This window comes from Crinia signifera, chromosome 5, assembly GCF_055691185.1.
Source record: "Crinia signifera chromosome 5, ASM5569118v1, whole genome shotgun sequence".
Lineage (NCBI taxonomy): Eukaryota > Metazoa > Chordata > Amphibia > Anura > Myobatrachidae > Crinia > Crinia signifera.
The window spans coordinates 68,297,214-68,310,086 of NC_139221.1; the positions used below are offsets into that span (position 1 = coordinate 68,297,214).

Below are 12,873 nucleotides of genomic sequence, written 5' to 3' on the forward strand. Positions count from 1 at the left end.
AGAAACTCCTGAATAAGGGGTTATCATTTATCCCCTCAGTGAAATTTAACAAAGAACAGTGGACAGTAGATCAACATCGCTTCCACAGACAATTGAAAATTAAAGAACACTTCGCAAAAAACCCAGTACTTAATGTACAAAGTGAAACACTACCACCCCAGTTGATGAAAGTTTTACCCAGATCCAGTTTCGACCCCCAGGGTTTTAATCCCTCGGTAAAAACTTTTATGAGACTGTTGAATCAAGAGGTCGACACAGTGACAGTGCCGACAGCCCCAAAATTACAGTGCAATTTCTCTAAAAAGGAACGTGAGTGTCTTGAATCCCTTGCAAGGAATAAATCCATCGTTTTTCGCGGTGCAGACAAGGGGGGTGCCCTGGTGATCCAGGATAGTGCCAAGTACCATCAGCAAGTGATGCGACATCTAGAAGACACCACAACCTACAGTAAATTGCCTGGAGACCCAACATCTACATTTAAACACGAACTTTCTGAACTTTTGCAACATGGAGTGGACAGAAATATTATTTCTCCCAAATTAAAAGAGGCATTGCTCCCGAACGCCCCACTTGTGCCTATCATGTACTGTATCCCTAAGATACATAAGTCGCTTAGTGATCCTCCTGGCAGACCCATTGTGTCTGCCAGGGGATCACTATTCCAACCCACGTCAATTTATATCGACAGCCTTATACAGCCCTGTTTGTCCGTAAATCCTAGATTCTTGCAGGATACCACTAGCTTGCTTTGCAAACTAAAAAATTTGCCTCCATTGAATGATGATGTGGTGATGTTTTTGGTTGATGTGGGCAGCCTATACACGGTGATCCCACACCACTTGGGTTTACCGTGTATGGCAAGCTTTTTGAAAAACAGTCCAGTATACTCTGGGCCCGATGTAGACTTGATTATTGATCTTCTAAATATGGTTCTCAAAAATATTTTTTTTCTGTATGGCTCGCAGTTTTTTCTGCAAGACGTTGGCGTAGCGATGGGGGCGGCGGTCGCTCCATCCTACGCCAACGTCTACATGCTCTCGATTGAGGATGACGTTTTTTTCTCAAGCCCTGATGTAGCGGGTAGAATTATTTTCTACACCCGTTACATCGACGACTTGCTAATCTTTTGGCAGGGCGATGGAGGCGATCTTGCTGCCCACATAGATAGGTATAATCAAGGCCCTGGTACCATCAAATTCACTTACAATTCGAGTAAATCAGTTATACATTTTTTGGATGTTTCAATTTCCATTAACGATGGTCTGATTTCCACTAGTTTGTACTCAAAGCCTACAGATAGAAACAACTTGCTACACTTTGAGAGTTATCACCCACGGTCTACCCTTTACGGGTTACCATACTCCCAATTAATCAGATGCAAAATAATTAATTCAGACCCTACATCTGCTGACCAACAAATTAATGCAATGATGGATAATTTTTATGCCAGGGGTTACGACAGAGAACTCTTACTAGAGGCCAAAAAGAAGGTTGATAATACCCCTAGGGAATCCCTCCTGCTAGCATCCAAAAAATCCAGTCCTAAGGGACCAATGATGCCCTTCATTCAAACGTTTAATCAGTCTAGTCCATTTATTGTTCACAAAACTAAAAAGCTATGGTCCATTGTGTCTTCTGACCAGGACCTCAAATTACAGTCCACCAGATTAATGCCCTGTTTTAAACGAGGGCGTAATTTCCGTGACAAGCTGGTAAAAACATACAGCGAGCCGGAGATTTCCCCTGTGGGTAAAATGGGATGCATACGATGCACCTGTACTACATGTAGATTTCTCATCCCTGGACCGACTTTCTATCACCCGCATACGGGCCGCCCATTATACATCAGGCACTCATTAAATTGTAACACAAAATTCACTGTGTACCAGATTATATGCCCCTGTGGGTTGTCATACGTTGGCAAGACTGAACGAGCGTTCAAGGAGCGTATGGCAGCCCACAGGTCGGCAATCAAAAATGCATTATCCTCCAAGAAGAGTGACCAACCCGTGGCCCGCCACTTCTTGGATGCCCGTCATGGGGTGTCATCCATCCGCTATAGGATGATAGACCATGTACCGGCGTCCTTGAGGGGCGGGGACCGGGGTAAACGTCTGTTGCAGTGCGAGGCCTTTTGGATCATGAAATTGAACACTGTTAGCCCTAAGGGCTTAAATGAATCCATAGGCCTCAACGCATTGCTATAGGCATTAGACACCGATTATTGGTAGAACTGCCAGTCGCTGCATTGTGCCGGCAGCGTTTTGTTGTTGCTAGTAAGCATATGAGATACAACCAAAACTGCCGATCTCTGAAGGCTATTGCTAGGTTCAGCTTGCTATACCTGCAGTGTCATGATGTCTTTACCTAGATGTATGTTTGCTTGTTTGTATATTTGTTGTGATTTGTTTTGATGTATTTTGCACATTGTGTTCTTGTGATATCACCTCATCGTGCTTTGCGCTATGGAGCGCGCCATCTTTGCTTTTTTGTTTACTGGTATCCCCTAGCAACGGTCCGTGATACGGCGTTGAGGGGTGATGACATCACTCTGTGGAGATCGTGGGGCTGGGCGTGGGCTTGACTCCCGCCTCACGCAGCACACATTGCTATTTAAGCTTGATTCACTTATCTGTATGTTTGCCTGAAGACAACATGTAAATGTTGAAATGTAGCTGAGTGCTAATTATTAAACCACCTATTCGTACAAGGCTGGAATGCTGCATCATTGTTCTCTCTCTCTCTCTCTCTCTCTCTCTCTCTCTCTCTCTATATATATATATATATATATATATACATACACACACATTTAATGTAAGGTTTTATCAGTGCAAGGGACCTGGGCCACTTCTAAAAAGATCACAGGGTTTTTTAAGTACAGCAATAGCAATATATTCAAACTTAAAAAAACTATGTTTAAATGTGCTCTTTTGTGGAACAATATATTACCTTTGTTGCAGCATCAAAGCAGATAAATCCCATGCTAAAGTCAATGGTGAGGCCCATAAGATGACTTTCAATTACACAGGCATATGTTTTGCACTGGAAATAAATAATAACATTATTAAAATAAATAAATTAATAACTATTAATGGTGACAAATGCAAGAAATGTATATACATAGTTTAGATTTTTATAATATAATAAATATTAGATTTTATACCAACAAGCATTTTTATAACTCCCAGACATATTTCTTTGAATACCATCGAATATGGAGAACATTTTTTAAACTGAAATCAAAGTATGTCATCTTTGGGACAACCAGACATTACTGAGAGCACTTTTTGACAACCAAACAAAACACGCACATTTTGTGACCACCATATAACAGAGTATTTGTATGACCTCAAAGCATGCCCTTTTTTCTATCCACCAGAGAAATCAAAACATTCTATTTCTGTGACCAATATACAAAACTGACATTATTTTTGTGAGCACAAAACATGTAATCTCTATGATCATTTTTGTACTTGATGTATTTGATATTTTTTTTGTGGTTGCCATAAAACACTAAGATTTTTTTGCTTTGCAAAAGGAAACTTGTCATTTTTAATGACTGCCACACAATAGTGACAGATTTTTTTTCTACCAAAAAAAAACATACCAATTATGTAACCACCAGACAAAACTAAGAGCATTTTGCGACCTCCTACATTACCGATAGTATTTTTGTGACCCAATCAGAATACAGAGCAGTTTTGAGACTACTACACATAATAGTCCCCTCATCCATAAAAAATACCCTCCTTCGGAATAACCATAACAGCCTTATTAAATCTAATCTACCCCTATATAAACAGTATATAGGAGTCTCCACATCAGTTTATGACCTTTATATTTATAACCTTAATTGGTCTAAAAATTTCCAACCCCTCCATGTTGATTTACCCTAATGAAAGCATAATCCCTACAAAAACATTCATTAACCAAACCCATTACCCCCATAACACCCCACTCTCATCTCAGCCTTACCTGATGCTTTCTTATACATTTTGTTATGTTATCGCTGTAACCATCTGGACACTTACTGTACTGTTTCCACTAGTTACCAATGAAACGAGTACCTTGTGAACCATGAGTGAGGAGGCAAGGGTCATGTTTGCCCACCCCTGCCAAGCTCATGGCAATAAAAAAAGCATACAGGATGGAGAAAGACAGTAGGTGTGCCACATAGGTCCCCTTAGACATGTACCATCTTGTTCAGTTGGGTCTTTGAGAACTCATTATAGGGTTTCGCATTCTGGAGCTTGGCATATCTCACAATATAGACGACTGTATGTGCATAACACATAATGTTACACCCACTACTATATATAATTGTAATGAGCAAACACTGAATGTGGTACTAATTAGCATCCCAATGTGCAGAACATGCATTTAACAGTCAAAAAAAAATTACATATACAGCTCTAATTATGTCTGACTTTATAGAGCTATTTTATATGAGATTTGCTAATTCTGCCCCAATTACCTCCTGGCCTCAACTGTCCCTTTATATACAACTAACTGGTATACCCGACATTGCCTGGGATTTTAAGAATGTTCCTTTACAAAAATCAATTTAAATACTAAACACACAGTATAAATAACATTAGTTATTCGTTAATTTACGTTGGAGAACAGCACATTATGCATCTCCTGATATACTCTGTGCTGCTGGGGGACCCTGTTACTGCCATTAAATAACTATCAGTGTGTGGGTTTGTGGTATCTCCATTCCAGCCCACATCATGTCACTGTCCCTATCACATGCAGCCCAGTCATCACTGACATATCATGCATGTCTTGATATAGTCTGTGCTGCTGCCCTACCCCTAGGGGTGCTAAGGGGGTGTTACCCCTACAGTATTTGTTCACAGATTGTAATTGATATGTGTACCAAGTTTGGTGTAAATTGCTCCAGTCATTCCAGAGTTATGCTGTATGCTGAAATACTATGTGCTGCATCAGCCCTAGGGGTGCTAGGGATGTCTTACCACCTCATTGTTTGTTCACAGATTGTAAGTAATATGTGTACCAAGTTTGGTGTAAAATGCTGCAGTCATATACATATGAGCAATAGTAAGGGGTTATTGTAGTATAGACAGTTAGGTGCTCCCTTTTGTTCGGAATAAGAAAAAAATAAAAAGTAAATGAAATGATTGCCAGAAAGCCGTCTACACCTCTTTTCCGCTGAAGAGGTGTAGAAGGCTTTCTGGCAATCAGTTTTTCTTCATTGTGGGCGATATCCGGATAGAACCCACTCTTTAGGATTACTTTGAGCACTGTCATCCTAACACCTTTCTAGACCGCCTTTTATGTATTTTTTTACCTGTTTTGTACCATGAATACATATTATGAAGGAAAAGATACCTTGATAAGCGTTTATACCTGCATTTGATCGTGAGTAACGGTACGCCACCGTGTTTATACGTACAAAGATACCTTGATGTGTGTTATCATACATAATATTGTGTGAGTTTGGTATGCCAATCTACTCCCCTATAGAAGCAAATTTGATTGGAATAATATATTCAATATAAGGCTGTCCTTCACATTTTGTTTCCTCTATATTTTTATCATTTTCGGAGCCGTGATCCTCCAAGACGGGAGAAAATACCCAAAAGGAAAAAAGCAAAAGGAGAAGGGAAGTTATTTCATTTAATTATTTTTTTTCTTTTTCTTATTCCGAACAAGAGGAGCGCCTAGCTGTCTATACTAAAATAACCCCTTACTATTGCTCATTTTGGATATTTTGGGATATCCTTACAGAATAGACAAGGTTGATCCCTATCAAATAAACGCCAGGTAAATCTACCATAAACCCATACAAAATATACATATGAGCGTACAGCAAAAATTGGTGTTTTTAATTAATAAAAAATAACTGTAATTCATTTTGATTTGGAATTTTTTTTTTTTGCCTTGGCATATTGTAATACGCTTGTATGTAAAATTTCACGATCTTCCCTTGTAAAAATTTGTATAGAAATACAGACAAATTTTCACACGTGCCCCGTTACAACCTGTGTGTGTGTGTGGAGGACCTATAGCAACAGCAATGCGCATCTATGCACTCCCTGTCACTGGCCGAGATTGATAGTCACTGACCATCAATCTCACTGGTCGCCAGTGTTCTCCACTGGAGAACACTAGCGCTGTCAGCTCACTCAGCACACAGCGCTGTCAGCTTATGCTGTGTGTGGGCTGTCAGTGCTGTATGCTGAGCGACCGCACTGCCTGACCTAGAATAGCTAGGAAGCCCTACACACATTGTTAAGTATGTAGGGCCTATAACCCTCAATTAATTGACTTGGCTGTATTTCTTTATACTAAAACAGTCACTATGAGCGATGCTGCCATTTTTAATGGATATTTTGGGGATTGATCACAGCAACTGACACTCAAAGGGTTAAACAATAAAGGAATGGGATATGAAGTCATTTATTTTCCTTTTCTTTTGTCAGAGTCAGCTGAATCTCAGCTTGAAAATAAATGTAGTTTTAGTGTGTTTATTTTTAGTTGAGTGGACACAGTTGTATTTATTGTATTTGTACTCTTGAACTCTCTTTGAGTGCTGTACTTCATAGAAAAAGCAGCATGTAAAATAATTATCCAGAATAAAATTTTAATTTTTAGTATCTTGACATACTGTGAGACTATGTTTTCCATATGCATGCCAGCTGTTTCTTTCATTAAAGCATATCCTATAACAGGAAGCCTGACAGTGATAAATACTTATTAATTTTTATTCTGTCATCAGCATTATGCAAGTGCTCCTACAATCTAATTTAGATGCTCGTGGGTGTTCACTAATAAAAAAAATAAAAACCAGTACATATTACTGAGTGGACATAGTTATGTATGGATGTCCTGTGGGGGAAAAGTGGAAAAGCTGATCTTATCAATAATGCTATAATAATCTATTATTTGTGCTCATACAGCAGAGATGGCTAACCTTCACACTGCAGCTGTTGCTGAACTACACATCCCAGCATGCCCTGCATCAGTTTTAGCATGGCCAAATAGTAACACTGTAGCAGGGCATGCTGGGATGTGAAGTTCAACAACAGCTGGAGTGTCAAGGTTAGCCATCACTGTCATACAGTATATAGATGTAGATGCTCCATCTACTGGTTTACTCCACAAAATAACCCACATTGATAGATGGCCGGATGATGGCCAACCCTAATGCAGTCAGAAAATATGAATTGACAAGATAGGGGCAGTATTAACACTTTGCTGTGTGCTGAAATATGGCCATCTGTTCATGCCAGTCTCAATGAACATTTTGGTTCCAACATAGATTTTTGTAAAGACCCAAACTGCCTGTTTAACAGAATATACTGCTTCCAATCTATTAATAGGTCTGTTGATTGCTGTCATCTTTTGTCTTAAGCGGCATAGCCTGAAGATACTCTGGGGCAGATGTATTAAGCCTTAACACGAGATAAATGTAAAGGTGATAAGGAGAGATAAATGTACGGCCAATCAGCTGCTTACTGACTTTTTTCAAACACAGCCTGTAACATGGCAGTTAGCAGGTGATTGGCTGGATGTTTATCTCCCTTTATCACCCTTGCATTTAGCTCTTGTTAAAGCTTAATACATCTGCCCCATAGTATCTTCAGGCTATAGATCTATAGGGCTTAGCCCATCTTTTCTGATTGGTCCGCAGCACTCATGTGTTTTTAGCTAGTGGTGCCAAAAGATGGTTCAAACCATGATTTGTTTTGTTGTTGGTGGTTTCCAGCCAAACTACTGATATATCACAATTGATGGAGACCATCAAGAATGAGCAATTCATTAGCAATATCAAAGAGGGGTTATGACTCATCACAGATATATTTACAATTCCAATATGCTGCTGATTTAAAAGGCATACTCCACCCTTTGAAAAAGAAGTAATGAAAAGAAACACAAAATCAGCACTGTTGGAACGGGTACAATTTTATTAAATAATTAAAGAATACACAATAACAATATATCAATACTAGTAAGCCCGCTCGAAGCAAAAGCTTTTAAAAGCTTTTCTGTTACCTTCTGTGTGTTTGTGCATGTATGAGAAAGAGATGTAGTTTCACTCTCTACCAGCAGATGGCATTGTTTTGGAGACTTACAGACAATAAACATATATACATTACACCGTATACGATATACCAGCCAGCATAAAACCATAAATTGAATAAAATAATTCTCAATAGGTTCACAGAGGCTCATTAATGGATCCCAGTTGGAGGAGTTTTATGTTAATTAAGACAGTCCTAAATCTATATATTGTTAGTCCAAGCAGGAACATCAATATATTAATAGAAAATACAGCTCTCACAGCTAGCAGCAGTTAGTATTATTTATTTATTTATTTATTTATTAACAGTTTCTTATATAGCGCAGCATATTCCGTTGCGCTTTACAAAGGGGACAGTGATACAACAAAACAAGGTATTTACAGACAGTCAAAATGTAGGAGGGCCCTGCTCGCAAGCTTACAATCTATAGGGAAATAGGCATTGATACATAAGGATAGATACTGTATTCTTTATTGCATCGATTCCACCAGAATGCAAGGTTCTATGACTGGTTCTGGAATTTGATAAGCTTGCTCGAAGAGATAAGTTTTTAGGGAACGCTTATAGGTTTGGAGACTGGAGGAGTGTCTTATTGTGCTTGGGAGGGCATTCCACAGAGTGGGTGCAGCCCGTAGAAAGTCCTGCAGTCGGGAATGGGAGCGAGTAATGAGTGTGGATGAGAGACGCAGATCTTGGGAGGAGCGTAGAGGTCGTGTTGGATGATATTTTGAGATAAGAGAAGATATGTATGTTGGTGTAGTTTGGTTTATGGCTTTGTGTGTAAGTAAAATAATTTTGTATTGAATACGGTAGAATACAGGTAACCAATGAAGTGACTGACAGAGTAGCTTTGCAGACGATGAATGTCTGGCTAGGAAGATTAGCCTTGCAGCTGCATTCATAATGGACTGTAGTGGTGAGAGCCTGTATTGGGGAAGGCCAATAAGGAGACTATTGCAATAATCCATGCGTGAGATGATGAGAGCATGGATTAGTTTTTGCAGTGTCTTGTGTGAGGTAAGGGCAAATTTTAAATATGTTTTTTTAGGTGCATGTGGCATGATTTTGAGACAGATTGAATATGGGGTACAAAGGAAAGTTCTGAGTCAAGAATAACACCTAGGCAGCGAGCTTGAGAGGTAGGAGTGATTGTCATCTTCTTAACAGCGATAGAGATATCAGGTTGGTAACTACTATTTATTGGCGGAAATATAATTAATTCTGTTTTTGAGATATTAAGTTTGAGGTGGCGAGATGACATCCAGGATGAAACAGCAGAAAGGCATTCAGAGACACGGCTCAATACAGATGGGGACAGGTCCAGGAGGATAGGTAGAGCTGAGTATCATCCGCATACAGATGATACTGAGCTGATTAGTTTGCCAAGAGATGAGGTATAGATTGAGAAAAGCAGGGGAACTAAAACTGAACCCTGAGGTACTCCAACTGAAAGAGGTAGCGAAGAGGAGGTAGAATCAGAGAAACGAACACTAAAGGAGCGGTTAGATAGGTAGGATGAGAACCAAGAGAGGGCTGTGTCTTTAAGACCTATGGATTGTAGTGTTTGTATGAGAAGTGTGTGGTCAACAGTGTCAAAAGCAGCAGAGAGATCTTGAAGAATTAATAGTGAGTAGTGGCCTTTAGACTTAGCAGTGACCAGATCATTCACAACTTTAGTCAGTGCTGTCTCTGTGGCACGAAAGCCTGACTGATGCGGGTCCATTAAGTTGTGCGAGTTAAGAAAGTGTGTGAGGCGAGTATAGGCAAGTCTTTCAAGTAGTTTGGAGGTGCATGGAAGTTGAGAAATGGGATGGTAGTTTGAGAGAGAGCTTGGATCAGAATTCTGTTTTTTCAGAATCGGAGTAATAACTGCTTGTTTGAACAATGAAGGAAAGACACCAGTAGAGAAAGAGAGGTTACAGATTTTAGTTAAGATTGGGATGAGCACAGGAGAAGTAGTAGTAAGTAGTAGTAAGCAGAAAAGTCAATGATAAATGACAGCTTTTACCGAGCTCTCAGTTGTTAATAAAGCAGAAAAGTTATTGATGTTAAATATTTTTTTACCCAGCTCTCTCTCAGCTGGTGAAAATTATTGCTGAGTATTGCTTCTGCACATATCCCACTTTCAGCTCTCTCACAGCTCTCTCCTGTGACCAAGACTTGCCGGCTAAATGCTACTTCAATATCTTGTGAGCTTCTTCCTGATAAGGCTCCATCAATAGGAAGCACCAGCAGCTGGGAATGCACATGTGGCTCTAACTAGCAGGACTCCAATTTGGACAACTCCCTAAGCAGATGGAGCAACAGGACCAGAATAAGTATTTCTATGTCATACTATTGTTTTGCTTCTAATGGATGCATCTAAATGCTAAGCTTTGTGTGACACAAAGTATCAGCTGCGAGAGAGCTAATAGTGGGATATATACAATACAAATCAATTCTTTTCACCAGCTATGAGAGAGATTGGTAAAAATGTTTTAACTCCACTAACTTTTCTTCTTTATGATCAACTGCTATCAGAGCTAGGTAAAAGCTGTTAACATCATTGACTTCTCTGCCTTTATAATAACTGGTACCAGCTGTGAGAGAGCTGTGTTTTCTATTACTATATTGATGTTTCTACTTGGACTAACAACACAGAGTTAGGACTATGTTAATCAACATACAGAAAAATTCCTCTGATTGTGGAATGAACTTATTGTTATTGAGAATAGTTTTATTAATTTTATGGTTTTATGTTGGCTGGTATACTGTATTTTGAGATATTGTTATTATAAAATATAATTGTACCAATTCCAACAGTGCTGATTTTTGCCACCTTTTTCAGTGTTTTTATTATGGAGTCGAAAGCAATTGAAAAAGAGGAGGTCGGAAGACAAGTCAGGGAATGAGACGTGTTGTCTGGCTGGCAACAGGTGAATGGTTGGAGGATGGAAGCCAATGTGCAGGTTTTTAAAAGAATAACCTAAGTGCCGTGCACATGCATGCTCACCAGGTGACCTTAATAAACCATACTAGTCCTGTCCAATTCCTAGTATCTTTATATTCTAGTTCAACAAAGATCTGCACTTTACTACAGTGGAGAAACATGTATGACTCCATCACAAATGTCTATAGTTCTGCATTATACAGTATTGACCTAAAATGCAAAATGAATCTATATTTGTGTTAAATTTCTCACATATGTTAAGAATGATATTGGATTTGCAATTTGATTATTTGCAATGAGATCATACAATTATGTGCAAAACACATGAACAATATAAAACCATCAGATCTGTTCCAAAACATTGCTCAGAAATCTAATCACCCAAGTTTAATTATTTTGATTGCCCATTAATTGAAAATTCTATAGCTGTATTACTTATCACTGCAAACAGAGCAATCACAATTAAGCCACCCTTTAACTGTTAGTGCTCAAATCTCAATTATATCATATTTGGTTCATTGTAAATCTCTTTTATAAACTGCAACAAATACAAGACTGGAAAGCTTTATTATTGGCACAAGTCCATCTACATCTAATACTCGAAAATGGCCTGGGAAATCCGACAATTGCGTAAAATCGTGCATTGATTTAAAAAGTGAAACATTACTTCAGGGAGAAAATGCTCTGTTCCTGGACTTCCCTGGTAATGTATGATTACCTTCACCTGTGGTGAAACGCCTTTCTTATCAATTACCTACAGTAGCTCACCACGGGTGATGGCAATCATACATTACCAGGGAAGTCCAGGAGCAGAGCATTTTCTCACTGAAGTTGCATTACTTACTCCAACTTCCTAACCCGTCAAGATCAGCCATTCATTCATGTATTCCTATATATTACTCCTAAAATACCAATCAGTTCACAGTCATTTGTCTCAAATGACAAGATTGAGTGGATTATTTTTATGTCAGGTTTCCCTTACGTATGTTATAATGGTTAACATTAGCTTAAAAACACTTAGGTCATGGGTTTGATTCCCATCATGGCCCTAACTGTGTGGAGCTTGTATACTCTCCCCCCCCCCTGCTTGCATGGGTTTCCTCCCCCAATTCAATAATATAGTAGTAGGTTAAGTGGCTCAAAAAAAAAAAGTTTAGCCCTATTGTGTGCATGTACATGTGGGCATATTATTATCTGTCATCACATTCTATGGTAAAAAAAAAATCTGCATTGGTTGAGAAATGTTTTGATATAAACACATGGCCAGCTTAATAACACAATGACAAGGGGAACCATGAAAGGAGGGAAGGGGTTACAAGCCGAAAGCACACATGGGTGTGGCCTCACAAGGGGTATAGCCTCAAAGGGAATGCTGCATCCACAAGCCAGTTGGTGACAGGAAAGGGTGATGTGGAAAGACATCAGGAGATGGGGAGAGGGTGATAGGGAGTAAGTGTTATGGGGGAGATGGTTAGATACTGAGTAACAGGAAGCAATTTGGTCAGATGCACCAATACAATGCACTTTTTTTTAAAAAGAAAGTGATAAACAACCAGCCAATCAGCTCCTTACTGTCATGTAACAAGCTGAGTTTGAAAAATGACAGGTAGGTACTGATTGGCTGGTTGTTTATCACTCTCCCCGCTTGGCCTAGGAAAACAGTGCCTGCCCTTCTTCCATGACGCTCAGGGTGCAGAAGGGAGCAGCTAAAAGTCAGCCTCAGTGTAGGTGCCAGACAGGAGTAGGATTGGAGACCAAAGCAGGAACATGCAAATGTGTCCACAACACAGTGCAACAGGTCCTCCCCATCTCGTCCACATACAGTACCTATAACTCCCAACATTTACAAGTACCAAATTGGCACAAAATAGGCCCCTCCCCTGATTTACCCAA

At 39.4% G+C, this 12,873-nt stretch overlaps 1 protein-coding gene across 5 annotated transcripts in view; it reads right to left on the reverse strand.

Moving 5' to 3' along the window:
* SNTG1 (syntrophin gamma 1) overlaps nt 1-12,873 on the reverse strand; it is a 577,365-nt gene that overhangs the window by 17,199 nt on the left and 547,293 nt on the right. For all 5 annotated transcript variants that reach the window (XM_083187410.1, XM_083187409.1, XM_083187408.1 and 2 more), the window contains one exon: nt 2,950-3,042. In XM_083187410.1, the coding sequence (XP_083043536.1) occupies nt 2,950-3,042 (93 nt within the window). The remainder of the gene's footprint in view (nt 1-2,949; nt 3,043-12,873) is intronic.